Raw genomic sequence first — 16,921 nt, forward strand, 5'->3', positions numbered from 1 at the left:
CATAGGTTCATGTTATGCGTGAAACTGCTTAGACTACCTGGAGGCTAATGCCCTGGGGTTGGGGTCAGGGGTCAGAGGCCATCAGTGCTTCACTGTGTGCCCTCTAAGAGAGCCTCCAGTCTGTCTCTTTTTCCCCTAAAGAGAAGAATCCTCTGTAGTAGGATTCCAGACTCCAGGTAGCAGCGCTCTTATTCTGTTGTGTGCATTGGGATTCTGGAAACACAAAATCTAAGCTTGTCCCATGGGGTTATTGGGACAGAACAGTCCCTAACTCCATTCTCTAAGCTCTGGACTTGCAAGTGCTCACAGCGGTCCACACAGTTCCCCACAGGCTGTCATCCCTTGACCAACCTGCCCTGGGATGGACACTGTCACACAGTCTGGTCTGTGTTCCTGGCCCATCTTATCCTCCTCGTGCTGTGGCCATCACTGGATTCTGGGTGACACTCATGCCTTGCAGGGCATGGGGATGGCCACACACTGCACATGTTCAAGCACAAGTGTCCTCAAACAGGTCTCTGTACCACTGTGGGCGGGGGACCTGGGTGGGCCTCACTAGGGCATGACGCCTACAGGTTGCCTGACACAGAACTTCTGATCTCGGGCATATGGCCTAGTGATGTGACAATATGGGAACCTTGACGTGAAGTTCGAGGCCTTAGATTTCAGCAGTCAGACAGTAGACCTTAGAGTGTCCACACCGTGAGGTAACAACAAGGAATGGCGAGGTGGCTGGGAGTATAGACATCTCTCACTGTGTGACTGGGACCCCCCTCCACCTCAGTCTACTCACCTGGAATGATGCCCATTTGACGGGGTGTCAGCTGCAGCACATGGGGACTCTGCACAGACTGGCGGGACAAAGACTTAGATGTTAAACAAACTGTGACGACAGCCCAACAGCCGATCCTAAAAGCCTGTCCCAACGCCAGTGCCGTGAGCAGCCCCTAGGCACTGGGGTGAGGCTGGGCTGCCCTCCTCTGTCTTTTGGCAGTCTCGTAAACCTTTTAATGTGTTCATTTTATTATTTTTCTTGCTGATGACAGCAGTACGTTCTTGTTTATTAGAAAGTGCAGAAAGATTTAAGAGAGACAGTAGAAATCTCCTGGCCACGCCACCCTTGAGGGTGGGGACAGCGGGCAGCGAAGCTGCTGACGTGCCTAGGCTTCCTGAGTTTCATCCCCTTAACCCTCAGGAGAGCCCAAGGGAGCTTGGCTGGTTATAGGCAAGGAAGCGGGGGGCACAGAGGGGCCACGGTGAGGTGCAGATTTCGGTTCGGACACCTGAGGCTGATTACTTACCCCCTTCTCTCCTTGCCTCACCCTGTGCTGTCCCCAGACATGGAACCTGTGATCTGCTGTGTCAGCGAGAGTAAGGTTATGGTGGATGTGCTGTCCTGTACCCTGCCCCTCTGTGCTTTCTGAGCACATGTTTCTGCTTTCTGAGCTTTTGAACCACATGAGTGTCTAAACAGGAAAAAGCTAAAGACAAATAGAATGGAACAAAATAGAGCCCTCTTATAAATAAAACAGACCTAATTGGCCAGGGTCCATTGTCACCCATTTAACTGTCCCAGAGGTGGCTCGTTAGGTTCCTGTGAATGTTGAGATGGCACAGTCATCCCAGGGGGTGCCTGAGTCTCCCAGACCTGACGACCCCTCTCTTTTCCAGGGCACTGTTCCTGCTCAGCAAAGGGATGGTAAGTGGAGCCTGGATGGGATGGGACTGGTATGGTGGACGTGAGGCCGGGTCCCCACGAGGTCTGCCAAAGCCTCGCCTGCTTGCCATGTTGTGGCCCCTCAGGCGCCCAGACCCTCACGCATGGCAGGCAGACACGAGGGGCAGGCCCATGTCCCCCAGCTGGATTCAGAGGTAAAACTCAGGTTCCAGGTTGTGGGATCTGTGCTGATGGAAGAGCAGCCTGGGTTGGAGCTGACTAGACCTGGGTTCCAGCCCGGCTATGCACCCTCCCTTCGTGGTGCCAGCAGTCCCACAGCGCGTGGGCAGGTGGGTGGCAGTCCTTTGTACCAGGAGGGTCTCCCAGCACGTGCATCTCTCCCTCCCCAGCTATTGTTGATGGAGCGCAAGTTGCAGGAAGTCCACCCACTACTGACCCTCTGTGGACAGATAGTTGAGAACTGGCAAGGGAACCCCATCCAGAAAGAGTCTCTGCGTGTCTTCTTCCTGGTGCTCCAGGTGACCCACTACTTGGATGCTGGGCAGGTATGTAGTGCCTCTCACCTGAGGGCTGCTGGGGAGGAGGTAGGTGGTGGGTGGGCCTGTAAGCTAAGACATCAGCTCTGTGATTTCCTCCTGTCCCTCACCACTGGGCACGTCTGTCATTCGGGGCTCGATTCCCCCACAGCCCTGTCGTGCTCTGGCATGAGTACTGTGCCTCTGTGGACAGAGGGCACTCCAGGAATGGGTCTGTCCCATTTCTGCCCTTATAGCGGGAATAGCTGTGGCCTCACACACATCTACTCAGTGTGTGAATGGTCAAATGACCTTGAAGGCAGTTTGGGGAATCCAAGAAAATACACTGGGGATTCTGGCATGGTGCCTGGCATACAGCAGGTGCTCAAGCAGTGTCCATCCCCCACCCCGCCCCCAGTTAATGACAGCTTTGTGGGAGTTGAGTAGGGACTAACAAAATCAGCTGTGTTTGAGGCACATACACAAAAAGCCCATAACCCTCATAGGGTTGAGGAGCAGCTGTACCTGTCCGTGGGGGAACGTCTCAGCCTTTTGGACAGGTGCTGCTCCACACACCCTCCCCACCCTGTCACGCTTCCTCGGTTCCCCCACGCGCACCCACCTTTGCTTGTTGGGCCGAGCACTTCAGTCAACACATAGGAGCATAGTGCAAATTCTCACAGGGTGCTGACGGCTGTGGAGATGGCCTGTAGGGCCTCGGGATGGGGCTTCCTGGTGCAGAAAGTCCAGTCTGTATAAACCACAGCACCTGCAGGACTCCGAGTGGCCACTTCACAGCCCCCAGGATAACCAGCCATGTCCTCCTCTCTTGGGGTCACTGCAGGAAGGAGAAAATGTGGCTGGAGCAGGGTCTTTGAACATGCCTTTCCCAGGCCTTGGTGTTGGGCCCTGCGCTGGGTGGTGGTGGAGCCTCAGTGCCACAGGTGACCCTCCTGGCCCTGCCCTGTGCCTTGAAAGCTGGCTGACCCATCTGTGGGGATGGGCTTCCTGCAAGTGGTGGGTGTGGTAGGAGTTCCCGGGAAGGAAGGGCCGAGGGGCCAATGGGCAGGCAGGACCTGGCTAGCTGCCACTGTGGGGATCTGCCTCCTAAGGGTGGTTGGCACCTGATAGGAGCAGACGGGTGCTCAGGTGTGCATTGCTGTCTGCCTGCTGCAGGTAAAGAGCGTGAAGCCATGCCTGAAGCAGCTGCAGCAGTGCATCCAGACCATCTCCACACTGCACGATGATGAGATCCTGCCCAGCAACCCCGCTGACCTCTTCCACTGGCTGCCCAAGGAGCACATGTGCGTGCTTGTCTACCTGGTGAGTCCCTGGAGGGGCCGGGGCCTGGTGGCCCAGGTGAGAGAGGAGAGGGCCCCAGTGACCACCACCATCTGATCTTGTCACCAGGTGACTGTGATGCACTCCATGCAAGCCGGCTACCTAGAGAAGGCACAGAAGTACACAGACAAGGCCCTCATGCAGCTGGAGAAGCTCAAGAGTAAGTCAGGCTCTGTGGGGCTCAGTGGGTCAAGTAGCCCCCTGGTGGGTGGCCCGATCACCACCTCCTGTGCTGGGCCTGAAGGACCTTTAAAGACTGCAACACGGGTCCCTGCCCCATGGGTCTTGTTACCCCAGTTGGCAGATGAGGATGATCCAGGTTCGGGCAGAGCAGGCCAGGCCTGGACTGGATCCTTGATCCCCAAGGGGTTGTGTTGTGGGATGGTTGTGCCGTCTCTGTCCTGTCCCCCTCACTGCACGAGATAGCTATGAGGGTTAGCGGGACTCCACTGGGGGCTGCTGGGGCGGCAGTGCTCAGTTGAAACAGGTGTTGGCTGCTTTTGCTGTCTATTATCAGTATCGTGATGTGGATTGTGTTCAGGGTGAGGTTGGGATTGGAACTGACTGACAGCAGGTCCTCTGGAGGCCCTGGGTTCTTCCTGGATGCTTGACTAATCCATCCTGTGAGATCAAGGACCTTTGACTAGTAGGAACCCAGGGCCCCACACATCCTTGGCTGGCTTGTGCGCCTGTTAACCTCATTCATTCCCTGTGCCCTTGTCAGTGCTGCTGGGGAAGAGCCTTAGAGCCAGAGAACCAACGACGCCCGCGGGGGCTGTGGTTCTTTCCCTTCAGATGAGTTGGGAAAGTGCTGTCTGGTTCCAATGTGAGGACAGCTGCTTGGGGCAGCCAGAAGCTAGGGTCCCCCCACTGTTGCCTGAGGCCTATCACGTGGTCTCAGTCTCCCAGACAGCTTCAGCATTTCTAGAATGTTTTGTGTCCAGAGTGCCCTTGAGCACTCAGCTGGGTCGGGGTGGTGAGGATGAAAGACAGATCCCTCCAGAATTTCTTGCTCTTACAATACTCTGGTCACCAAAGCCTGCTATGAGCCTGTTTCCTCACCTAGACAGGGAGATGCAGCCCCTCGCTTGAGGGTGCTGTGGACAACGAGCAAGGTGACAGACTGGGTGCTGGGCCAGTGTCCAGCGGAGCAAGTGGGCTCAGACCCAGGTAGCTATGGGGCCGGTGTGGCCGGAGGGCTCGAAGCCCCTAGGAGGCAGGGGTCAGCGTCTCCTCAGTTGTCTCTTCCGCCCATGCTTTGAATGCTCACCCCTGCCTCTCGCCCCCAGTGCTCGACTGCAGCCCCATTCTGTCCTCCTTCCAAGTAATCCTGCTCGAGCACATCATCATGTGCAGGCTCGTCACGGGACACAAGGCCACAGCGCTGCAGGAGGTGAGGCCCCTGGGGGCTGCACACACAGGGTGGGGGGGCTGAGGGGTAGAGTGGTTTGAGTTTGCTGGGGGGTGTCATGTGGGAGAATGTAAGTGTGTCGCCAGTGCGTGTCAGCAGGACGTCATCTGTCATATGACTATAACTTGGCAGTCCATGACCCTGCGTGGACACAACTGATCAGAAGCTTTTACCTAAAAGTTGGCATGCCCAAGGAACATGGGGTCTGGGGTTTTAGGGTCCCCTGACGGCAGTTCTAGCACTCCTCCTGCCCTGTGATCCGTAATCCCTTATGCCCACCTTCCTGAAAGGGCACGGGGGCCTTGATAAGGGTGAAGGTACTGTACAGCTGAGACACAAGTTGGAAAGGGAGAAGGCGGGTAATGGACAAGGGTCACCATCCTCAAAGAGGTCAGGGCTGTGCCTAATCCTCACAATGGGCACATCCGCTGGGACTTTGTGCCCAAGTTAAAGTGGGCACGACGTGGGCACACCCCCCGGCTTTGGGGCCTCCTCAATGCTGCCAGGACACTGGGTTCCACGTTACAGGCCAAGTGATGTCAGACATGCTCTCTCCCGGCAGATCTCCCAGGTCTGTCAGCTGTGCCAGCAATCTCCCCGGCTCTTCTCCAACCACGCAGCACAGCTGCATACACTGCTGGTGAGTGCATGAGGGCTGCCCGCCTCCAGCCCCACCCCTGCGAGTAACCCTCTGACCATCACCCCCGGCAGAATTCAGAACCTTCCCTGTGGACTTCACTCTGACAAGCATGTCATCAAGTCCAAGTTGACTTAGGTCCCGGGAGGCAGGAATAATTAAGCATGCCATCTTTCTCCCTGTTTGTCAGGGTAAAGCTCAGATATAGCTAGCTCAGTAGAGTCACTTGTCAGGCTCGCCTGGGTGCAGCTGTGCAGCCCCGAGCAAGCTGCATGTGGCTCTGAGCCCTCAGCAACTTCTTCTTCCAGGGCCTGTATTGTGTCTCTGTCAACTGCATGGACAACGCTGAAGCCCAGTTCACCACAGCTTTGCGGGTAAGGTGCCGGCCCTCGCTTTATGGGGCAGGCAGTGCTTCTCAGTGAGGAGTTGGGCGTGGTCTGTGATGAGGACAACAGCGATGCAAAACCATGGTCAGCGGGTGACTCCACCAGCATTCAGCCTGATGCCAGCGGTGACAGTGATACACCACTTATCCAGGGCCTTCTGTGTCACGTCTTGTGCTGCTCAGCTGCAGACAAGGCCAGCACCCACGGCACAGCTTAATGAGGGACAGCTGTGGGCAAGGGGGCTACTGGCTAGCCTGTAGTGGGGCTTCCCCAGCTAACTCAGGGCTGGTGCCATGGCCTGCTCAGCCACTTTCGCTCACGATTCCCAGTCTTCCTGGTAGCCTGCCAGGTGGCGTTGACTTGTGTCACAGCTACTTTGGGCCCTGGTCGGCTGGTGCTGCTCACTACAGTGGTGCCAGGACCACCCCACCTTGCCCGTGGCCCTATGGAGGTCTCTTGGACCCTCCTTCCCCATCTCAGTTCCTACACAAGTGGCTGCTGCTTGTTTGGTTCAACATCAAAATTCCCAACGGATGGTGTGTTGTCCCAGGAAGTCCTCCCCACTGGCTGGGGGAGGGGGGGGTACAGCCAGGACTTGGGCCCAAACCCTGCATGACCCCCAACCACACGCTGTTCCTGCGGTCCCATGACAAACATATTGGAGCATCTTTGCTCAGATCAGATGACCCTCTGGACCTCCTTGGCACCTGCCAGGGGCCTTCAGGTGGAGTTTGTGCTTCCCAGGCACCCTTGGCCTCCTTCACAGCTGCGCTCCCTCAGCCCGCTCAGCTTGGTCCCTCTCGTGGCCGTTCTTGTCCCCCCAGAAGAACTGGGGATCAGGATCTGTCCACCACCAGCCGTTAGAAGCATTTCTGGTCTCTAACAGCTTCGGCTTCTTCCAGGCAGGATCCCTGCCTCCCCGAGGATCAGCATACTCCTCTGCTGTGTCAGCACACGGGTCCTGGGGTTACCACCTGTGGCGTAGAGGGAGGGCCCAGCCAGGTCTCAGACCGAGAGACAGCAGAGAATAGATCAAGCTGTGGTTTGTTCTGAGGGCAGGATCGGGGTGGCTGGCTTTTCTTTTCTGTTCCCGGAATTTCCCATAACGTGGGTGATTGTTTTATAATGAAAAGAACTAACGGTTTTGTTGTCCTTGGGTTTAGGAGGCAAGGGGTGTGTGTTTGAATGAAAATAATAAGGAGATTCCAAGGTAGCCACTGTGGAGCGTTTGGGTGGCTCTGATGCCACCAAGCGGCCCCTATGTGACATGACTGTGCCCAGCCCAGCCCCCTAATGCCCTGTGTCTCCCATTCCAGCTCACCAATCACCAGGAGCTGTGGGCCTTCATCGTGACCAATCTGGCGAGTGTGTATATACGGGAAGGAAATAGACACCAAGAGGTAGTAGGTGACATGCTTCATGTTTGGTATCCTTTGTTTCAACTCTTACTTGGAGGGGGGCATGGGGGGAGTGTTGTCCTGGGCACCAGCAAATCTCAGCAGCCCTGGCGTATTTGCCCTCCAACAAGGTGTCCCACGCAGCGGAGCGTAGGCATGGCTGGGGGAAGGCCAAGTCTAGGACAGAAACGTTCCCATAGCCAGTCAGCACTTTCCCCTACTGAAAATGAGCCAAGCTTTACTGAATCCCTCAGAAAAAAAACCCAATTTCTTCTACCCTGAGATGTCTGTTCTAGAACATTGGTGAGGCCTCATGGCTCAGTTATGAGGAGCAACAGCTTGGGCAGCTGTCTGCACTAGGCCCCTAGGTTGTTCTGGTGCCCCAACCTGCTGAGGCGGGGAGGTGGGCCAGAGCTTGACCTCGCAGGATAAGTCCCTCCCACTAGGTTCCCCTTGCAACACCCCCTTATCCCTGCAATCCCCGCCAGCCCTGACCCCTCTAGAGTATCTCAGATTCAGCCACTTGTCTCCACCCCTGTGGCCTTCATTTCTTAGTTCAGGCCACTATCACCTCTTGGCTACAAAAAGCCTAGCTGACTTCCCAGGTGATTAGTTAGCTTGAATGCTCTGGGTAGAAAGCCCAGCGCAGGACTTCCCTGGTGGCACAGTGGTTGAGAATCCGCCTGCCGATGCAGGGGACATGGGTTCAATCCCTGGTCTGGGAAGATCCCACACGCCACAGAGCAACTGAGCCCATGTGCCACAACTACTGAGCCCACCCGCCTAGAGCCCATGCTCCGCAACAAGAGAAGCCACAGCAATGAGAAGCCAACGCACCACAACGAAGAGTAGGCCCCACTCGACGCAACTAGAGAAAGCCCACGCGCGGCACCAAAGACGCAACACAGCCAAAAAAATAATTAATTTTTTTAAAACACCTCATTTATTAAAAAAAGAAAGAAAGCCCAGTGCAGTTGCTCCAGTAGTCAGGAAGCACAGTGGGCAGCGTCATGAGGGCCTGGTGTGGCCTTGGTGGTCTCAGAGGAGTTTGATTCCCTTGTGTCTCCTCCCCACCCCCACCCCATTGTCTGCCTCCTGAAGGGACTGTGTGGGTACTGGGTGAAGCCTCAGCCCACTTCAGCCCTCATCCACCAGCACACCCTCCATATGACAGCCAAAGGGCACCTAAGATGTCAGTGATGTTGCAGGTCCTGCCCCTTCTCCCGACAGGTTGCTTACAGGCATGGGATTTGGGGTACGGGCACATTCCTCAGGAAGTTGCAGGCAGCCCTAGTCAATTTACTAGCATATCTGGGGCCAAGTTCTCATATTTAGAAATGTGGAATTATCCTAACTTGCAGACATTTCTTTCACAGCTGTATAGTTTGTTGGAGAGGATCAATCCGGACCACAGCTTCCCTGTCAGGTAGGCTGCCCCAGGCCTTGAGTTCTACTTTACTAGCTATCTTATGTTTTCTCTGCTCTTTGGGGTGGTGTGAGCACCTGTGGGGCCCTAGACTGCCCCATGTACCCCAACACCTCATACACCCCCACCCACTCCCCTTTTGTAAATCTGCTGCTTTCACAAAATCCCCACCAAGGTGTGACGCTCCGCTCTCCCCTCAGCTCGCACTGCCTCCGAGCAGCAGCTTTCTACGTGCGTGGGCTCTTCTCCTTCTTCCAGGGACGCTATAACGAGGCCAAGTGAGTACTGGGAAAGGGCAGGTGGCCTCGTGCCCGGCACCTCCCGGTGTTTCTCTTCCCCCAGCAGCATGTGCCCAGGTCCCCTGTCCCTGCCCTTCCCACCCACTGCCCGATGGGGTGGGTGGCCCTCTGCTCAGGACCTCAAGGCCACTGCTGCTTTTTCTTCCCCAAAGGCCTCCCGATGGGGCCTCATCATCTGTTCTTCTCATGAAGGCGATTTCTGCGGGAAACCCTGAAGATGTCCAATGCAGAGGACCTGAACCGGCTTACAGCCTGCTCCCTTGTGCTCCTGGGCCATATCTTCTATGTGTTGGGAAACCATAGGGTGAGTGTCAGGGGTCAGGCTGAGGGGCATGGGGCCAGGGTGGTGCTTAGTGGGGGGAACCTAGCAAGGAAGTGCCTCCCATTCTGTGCCCCACAATGATCGTGTCTCACTGACCCACCATTGCTCCGTGAGGCTCAGCCAGGGCAGAGGCACTCTGGCTCAGCCAGCCTGGGCAGGCAGGGCTGGGGGAGCTTTGGATCCCTGGAGGATGCATCTGTGGGGCAGACAGGGCCAGTGTTGGTTATGGGCAGTCATCAGGCAAAGCCCCAGGGCTCAGTGGAGCTAGAGCTGGTCAGGCTGCCCAAAACTGGCAAGGCTGAGGGCAGGTTCCCTTTCCTGTTAATACTTGGGGAGAAGGAGTGTGTCCTCTCAGTCACAATCCCAAGGATTCCATCTCTGCCCATCACACATGGTGTCTTCAGTGCACTCTGTGTTTTTACCCTCACCAACAGTGCCCCCCTAGGCCTGGTCCCCACCCATGCCAGCTGGTCTCTGGTGGGATCAGTTGACTCCGAGTCTCCCCATCTGGGGGTGTATGTATATCTCACCTGCTCTAACCCATCGACCATACAGGGTCTTTAAGTTTTTAAAGAAAATATTTGTCGATATAAAATACGGCATGTATTTTATTTCTCATAGAAAGTCTGAGAAGCAAAGGAGAAAGTCGTCGCATGTCTTGTGTCTTCACCTCTTTCCATTGCCTGCCTCTGCCCATGCATAGGTTTTGTTTATCAGGCCGTTTTATGATTTTATGTCTGGTCTTTCTGTGCACCACTGTGTTGGAGCTTTTTTCTAATGGCAGTGAGAATTTTTAAGCTGCATCAACTCCGTAGTTTAGCCAAATGCACTTCAGCTGTTTTTTGGGGACAGATAGTGCAGGGTACTTGTCTTGGCCCATAAAGTTCTATCTGATCAAGCCCCGGGGCTTCTGAAGGGTGAGTGCTTTTAAGGAGCCTGGTGCATCCCCTTCCCCACAGTCATGTGATAAGCATTTGCCAGGCCAACATGCCCTGTAGCTGTGGCCTGAACCCTGTGGGGTATCATCACCCTGAAAGGAGGAGGACCAGTACTAAGTTCTCCCTTCTGAGTGTCGCTCCACTCCTTCTACAATACCTGTCACACTACTCACTGAGTGCAGTGAGGGCAGTGGTCTCAGTGTGTATCTGGGGCTTAGGCAGGGACACGGTGCTCAACGTGAGGCTCCACTGAGTGTAGGCCAAGTGCCTTGTGTCTTGGTGCAGTGGCTGTGATTACCTCGTTGCCAGATGGGGAGACTGAAGGCACACAGCCCCAAATTTTAAAAAAATAATAAAAATTTTTAAAAAGGGACTTCCCTGGCAGTCTAGTGGTTAAGACTCCGTGCTTCCAAAGCCCCATGCAGATATTTTTAAAAGCACTTTACAAGTATTATCCAGTGGTTAGGACTCTGCACTTCCACTGCAGGGGGCACAGGTTCAGTCCCTAGTTGGGGAACTAAGATCCCAAACGCCACACGGCGTGGCCAAAAAATAAAAAAATAAAGTTAAAGGAAAAAAAAGTGACACAGCTCCAAACTGCAAACCTAGGCTTAGAACCCAGACCTTGTTGGCTCTTGTTTGTCCAGAAGCCACCTTTAGGATTGGCAGAGCAGCTCTTCAGCTGCAGCTTCTGGTTCATGTTTGGGACAGTCCCGGAGGAAATTATAGAGCTTATTTGGGAACCTCTGCTGCTCCCTTTGTGCCTGGGCCCACGTGGGGTAACATGGGGCCACCAAGAGTCCTCAAACCCAGGTCCCGCCTCAAGCAGCTCCAGGTCTGGGGGAGACACTGCCTGCCCCGGGCCTGCCAGGCCAGAGTGTCCTTGGGCATTACAAGTTTGCGGGTGGTGTCATACAGGACTGCTCTCAGGATCACACCGCTCTTCAAACCCAGGTTTTGTGGGGCAGCCCCAAGCTGTCATGGGGGAACCTGAGCCAAGGGGGACTCTCCCTCCTGGAAGCTCCCTCCCAGCCCCAGGCCTAGAGAGGAGAGTAGTTTTTCCTGTTCTGCTGTGCATTCTGAGGTCTTGGAAGGGCTTGGTTCAATTTTGAAAAGCTTTGAGACCCGCCTGGAGCTTATCTTCAAGGTGCTGGCCACAGGGCAGCATAAAGTCACTGGGCTTTTGTGTCTGTGTGGTGGCATGTCCTGCACAACCGTGGCCATGTTGAATCTGGGCCTCAGGAGTTGGTTTTGAGGATTTGTACGTCTCTGGGCTACATGCCAAGTGTCCCCCAGGCTGCAAGGTATTGCCGCATTGGGAGTTTTCCCAGTGTCACCCTGAACCCAACATTTAGGCCAGCAGGCTGTGGTCTCTGGACTGGGTGGAGTCAGAGCAGTGCTGCTGGTCACTGTGGGGTCAAGGATGGGTGTTTACAGCCCCCAGCGGCTCTCACTCAGCTCCTCCTGGGGATTAGGGGCTGGGGGCGCTGTTGCAGTCACGTGGTGGAGTCAGGGTTGGAGGGTTCAAACATCCTGCTGCCTCAACAGCCCTGTGTGTCCCAGGTGGCGTCGCACAAGAGCAGGCTCGTACGTAGAAGAGAAACTTCTCTTCCTCTCTCTTTTGTCCGTTCAGCCCTTGTTGCTCCTGCCAGGACAGACTGCTGCCTTTGCCCAGCCCTGGGACCCCTGAATCTGTATTTCTAATCAGCTCCTGATATGGGTCCAGGGCTGACTGCCACCAGTGCCTTTTCCTCTGGCTAGAAAGACAAAGGCACATAGAGTTGCCCATGGCCGTACCCCAGGGAGGAGGCACATGCAGAGCTGAGGCGTGGGGGCAGTTTATTTTTCCAAGGTGGTTGAGGAGTACTTCAGAGAGGGTCATTTGAGATAGGCTCTGAAGTAGCAGTAGGTATATGCCAAGCAGCAGGAGGTCACAGGTGGGGCCCACGCTGTCCCTGCCACCAGCCCTTTATACCACCAACCCCCGCCCTTGACTCCTCTACTGCTCTCGATCGACAGGAGAGTAACAACATGGTGGTGCCAGCCATGCAGCTAGCCAGCAAGATCCCAGACATGTCAGTGCAGCTGTGGTCATCGGCCCTGCTAAGAGGTGAGTAAGAGATTGGGGCTTCTGGGTAGAGCCAAAGGCTAGAGGATCCTAGGTAAGCCTTGCTAAGCCTCTGCTTCAGACTGGGCCTCTGCGGCCATAGCCCCAGTTTTAGCACATTCTCAGGCTTCTCAGGAGGCCCTGTTTGAGGGCAGTGGGCTCGTTCACATAGTGAGATCTATGCAGAATCTGATTCTGTCTCTCTGGGACCCACAAGGCTAGTTCTTGGCATCTGAGTGAAGAATTGAGCTATGAGCCCTGGCACTTGGCCTCAGTTTCTTTCCCATGAATGGGGATGGCAGTCATTTCTGTCAGGCAGGACGAGCCAGGGTGCTCAGCAGGTGTCATTGTTGTTACTGCTGCTCTCCCATTTACAGGTTGTGAAACTGAGGTCCATAGACTCACCCAGGGACCCGGGGAGGAGGTAGAGGGCAGTGGACTATCCTATCTGCAGTGGACTGCATGCACCCATTCAGTCCTCCTGCCTCAGAAGTGAGCATTGGGTGCCTTGCTCCCGGTTGGCTCCTGGGTGCCCAAGAGCTAGCTGGCCGGGAAATCCCTGGGAGTGCTGAGTGCTGCATCCACAGGGAGCCCCAGGGACTTTCAGTGCCCTACCAGCCCTTATATCTGCCCCTATGGGCCTTGTTGCTCATCCACCTCCAAGGACAAAGGACTCGGGAACATAGGAGGGCACATGTGAGGGCTGCTGGCAAGTGGGCTTTGCTGACCTTGACACAGGGCTCAGGGCAGGTGATGTGCCAGGCACACAGCAACCCACTGGCAGAGCTGGGGTTTGACTTTAGGGCTCCACCCAAGGGGAGGATGTGGGGGCAGTGGCAGGCCAAAGAAGGCCCATCCTTTGTGCGTATGCCACCCTCAGACCTGAACAAAGCCTGCGGGAATGCCATGGATGCCCATGAAGCCGCCCAGATGCACCAGAACTTCTCGCAGCAGCTGCTCCAGGACCACATCGAGGCATGCAGCCTCCCTGAGCACAACCTCATCACGGTACGGGCATAGGGTGGGAGAGACAAAATGAGGGTGCTGGTTGGCTCCTTGGGGCCAGCTCACTTGGTCTGTAGCCCCTGGGGGACATGCTTCCTGAGGAGGGAAGTACACACTTGGCTACCATTTCCTTCCATCTCTCCAACAATCCCTAACTCATCCTGGCCTCAGGAGCCCCCTTGGATGGGCAAGATAGCACCAACCCAAGTGGGTGATGGAGGCTGCTTCCTGGGGGCCCATCTGACTCAAGTGTGGAAGACGCAGGGTCCTCGCTGGTGACCAGCCCGAGGAGGGCAGCATTCCAGGTGCAGACATGTGGCCCAGCACACCCCTGCTTCTCTCTAAGAAGGACCTCACTTGTGTGTCCTCTTCCCCAACAGTGGACAGACGGCCCGCCTCCTGTGCAGTTCCAAGCTCAGAATGGACCCAACACCAGCCTGGCCAGCCTCCTGTGAGACCCCTGGACAGGGCCACTCAGCTTCTTTGGGCCTCTGTGGGGCCTGATGTGTCCCCGACTTCCACCCAGATGGCACTTGAGCTTTCCTTAGAGACGTGCTGGCGTGGCTGTCCCCAGGCTTCTTTCCCGACTGTCTCCAGAGCTTCCAAGTCCCTGGGGAGTGTGGAGGGCCAATTCCCATCTTCCCAGGAAGGGCCGGCTGGCCGTTCTTGCCGAGTACCAGGAGTCCAGGTGCTGAGGCTCACAGGTGGGATTTTGGAGCCAACTTTCCAGAGCCATCCTTCAAAGTGGACTTGAGCTGCCAGTCCTGCTTCCACGACTGAGTCACATCTTCAAGAGAGTGTGTCTGGGCGGGGAGTGGAGTGCCAGCCACCGGCCAGCTCCTGATCCTGCATGCAGGGGTGGTCCTTACCACTGAGGTGCCACATGACTTCCATCGCCTGGGCCTCTGTGCTGCGCTGGAGTGTTTCCTCTGCTCATGGCAGCTTCCAGTGCCCAGAGGCAAGACACCAGTTCCTGGCCTAAAATTAGAGGGAAGAAGTCATTGCTCATGTCAGGGACAAAAAATGTACATCCTGCCACAGTGCTTTTCTCAGCTTGCCTTTCTGTCTAGTATCCATCCTTTTGGCAGCTGGGGCCTCTAGCTAGGGGCCCTGGGGGACCCAGGAACTTGGCTTCCAAACGTCTGCGCCTTGACTGGATTCACTGTCCAGCCGTGGGGGTGCACGTGTGTGCGTGTGCGCGCGCGCGCGCGCGTGAGTGTGTGTGTGTGTGTGTGTGTGTGTGTGTGTGGCTTCACAGAGCTGGCGCCCAGAGCAGAAACTCCTGTGTTTGCACCAGCCACCCTCCCCCTGTCAGCGTCTATAGTGCGGGGCAAGAAGCAGGGGAGAGGGACCTTCCTCAGTCCAACTCAGGGTGCCGGATCATAGGGGCTTGCTTTCTGGCAGCTCTGCAGCCTCCTTTGCGGAGAATGTTTGCAGACACCTGAAGCTCCACCAGCCTGCAGGCAGCCACTCCCTTGGCCCCCTGCCCTGTTTTCAGAGGGAAGGAGGAGGAAACCTACCTGCCTTGGCTCTCAGAACAGCATTGAAAACTTTTCCTGAGCTGGACCCCAGGAGGCTCTGCCAGGCCCAGCCAGCCATTCTTGGTTCTGTGCTCCTCTTGGATAGTTGAGGAGGTGCCCCAGGTGATGGTGACGTTGGGGGTAGTCAGAGCAGCTGCCGCCTTTAGCTTCCGGCACCTGGGATCATATCCCTGATGAGGGGTGGTGAGTGGTTTTGCTAGTCACACCTGCCTGTCGGTTCAAGTCTAGTCACCCAGCACCGTGAAGGCTGTTTCTAGAAGCCTCGGTGTCCGTGAAGGAAGGAATGTTGGGATCGCTCAGGTCAGCTGCCTGGGCCCTGAGGCCTGGGTGTGCCTTAGCCATAAGCAGGCCTGTCAGCAGACCTCCCTGCTGTGGGCCACTGCCCTCTTGAGGGCCCGCACCAGGCATGCAAGTTAGCTACTGGTTGAAGGGACAGTCTGGTTGAAGGGACAGGCTGGCAGGGTTTTGTCCTAAGAGGACCCGTCCCCTCTGTGTCATCCTGGGTCACTCGAAAGAGTCTGGTCCTCTCCCATGCTCCCTGGGGCTGCCCCCTTGATGACACCACTGGGCCTATGAGGTCTGCAAATGTGTGTCTGACATCTGGTCATGAGCTGTCCACATCCTGTCTTCCTCCCCCATCAAGGGTGCCCCCCAGGTCCTCCCCTCCACCCGAGGGACAGAGCACCTGTCTTGCTACAAGCTGCACCTGCAGGCCAGGACCCCGCACTGTCGAACCTCTCCAGACCCACATTTCTTCAATCACACTTTACATCATGCTTGTCTCTGTATTTATTTAAACCTTTCTTTGCTTCTAGGGCATTTTGTATGTAGAGCAGTTGAAATAAGAGCCTCAAGACTTAACATCTGTCCTGATGTTAAAGTGCTCTTAGTGACCACTTTGTTATCTACGTATATGTAAAGTTAAGGTTAAGTTCTTAAGTTTACAGTTAAGAATTCAGTACTCGATGTTTAATATTCCACTCTAGCTTTATGGAAGCCAACCCGCCTGTACTGCTTGCGTGCGTGTGTGTGAGCTTTGAATGTCCCCTTCACTGCAGCACCTTTCAATTACATAAAGCTGTCATAAATACCTTCCTGTGAGTCCAGATTCAGTGCCTCACAGTTTCTCAATCATAAGAATTTAAGACAGCGCAAACAAGCCCCCAGGGAGACATTATAGCTAGTGTCATATAGCTAAGTGTTCAGGAAAAAACAGATAAATAAAACTCCAGGGCTTCCCTGGTGGCACAGTGGTTGAGAGTCCGCCTGTCGATGCAGGGGTCACGGGTTCGTGCCCCGGTCCGGGAAGATCCCACATGCCACGGAGGGGCTGGGCCCGTGAGCCATGGCCCCTGAGCCTGCGCATCCGGAGCCTGTGCTCCGCAACGGGAGAGGCCACAACAGTGAGAGGCACACGTACCGCCAAAAAAAACAAAAAAGCTGGTCAGACCCCTTGTGTGCGCCTCCCACTTCCTCCTATGAGCAGTGGTGGCCCTCAGGGCCTACGGTTCTGGGGACGTTGGTCCAGGAGGTGCCAGTTCCCCTGTTGGATCCCCCCAGTTGCCCGTGGGTGAGGCCAGGGTCCTCCCCCTTGGGTAAGCACTCCCCGTCCCATTTATCAGGAGCACAGGCAGGGAAATCGGAAAGGGCTGCCTGGCACAGTTGGTAAATTTGTTGGTTGCATTGTCTTTGTTTCCTTAAAGGGTTTTCATTAAGTATGTTTGGCATACGGTCTTTTAATGGGTTTGCAGTGTCTTATGTTTTTAGCAGCCTGTATCTTCAACTGGTGCTTTTAATCAGGAAAAAAAATTCTGTAAATACAAGAATTGTTTAAAAGACATAACCGTAGAACATAGCTTCTCGTTTGTAGATTTCTTTTCCTATATATTCAAAGTAAAATAACTTGCGGGAGCCATCA

General features: G+C 55.4%; 1 protein-coding gene across 3 annotated transcripts in view; it reads left to right on the forward strand.

Moving 5' to 3' along the window:
* The window catches only part of MAU2 (MAU2 sister chromatid cohesion factor), a 33,462-nt gene extending 16,541 nt beyond the window's left edge, over window positions 1-16,921 (forward strand). For 2 of the 3 annotated variants that reach the window (XM_024767267.1, XM_024767269.1), the window contains exons 6-19: window positions 1,672-1,699; window positions 2,068-2,223; window positions 3,370-3,516; window positions 3,604-3,694; window positions 4,824-4,927; window positions 5,508-5,585; window positions 5,891-5,956; window positions 7,285-7,371; window positions 8,742-8,791; window positions 8,992-9,069; window positions 9,283-9,394; window positions 12,370-12,460; window positions 13,338-13,465; window positions 13,843-16,921. In XM_024767267.1, the coding sequence (XP_024623035.1) occupies window positions 1,672-1,699; window positions 2,068-2,223; window positions 3,370-3,516; window positions 3,604-3,694; window positions 4,824-4,927; window positions 5,508-5,585; window positions 5,891-5,956; window positions 7,285-7,371; window positions 8,742-8,791; window positions 8,992-9,069; window positions 9,283-9,394; window positions 12,370-12,460; window positions 13,338-13,465; window positions 13,843-13,917 (1,291 nt within the window). In that variant the 3' untranslated portion in view covers window positions 13,918-16,921. The remainder of the gene's footprint in view (window positions 1-1,671; window positions 1,700-2,067; window positions 2,224-3,369; window positions 3,517-3,603; window positions 3,695-4,823; window positions 4,928-5,507; window positions 5,586-5,890; window positions 5,957-7,284; window positions 7,372-8,741; window positions 8,792-8,991; window positions 9,070-9,282; window positions 9,395-12,369; window positions 12,461-13,337; window positions 13,466-13,842) is intronic. The other variant, XM_024767268.1, reaches the window with a different exon arrangement.

The sequence above is a fragment of the Neophocaena asiaeorientalis genome, unplaced genomic scaffold, assembly GCF_003031525.2.
Source record: "Neophocaena asiaeorientalis asiaeorientalis breed wild unplaced genomic scaffold, Neophocaena_asiaeorientalis_V1.1 scaffold87, whole genome shotgun sequence".
Classification (NCBI taxonomy): domain Eukaryota; kingdom Metazoa; phylum Chordata; class Mammalia; order Artiodactyla; family Phocoenidae; genus Neophocaena; species Neophocaena asiaeorientalis.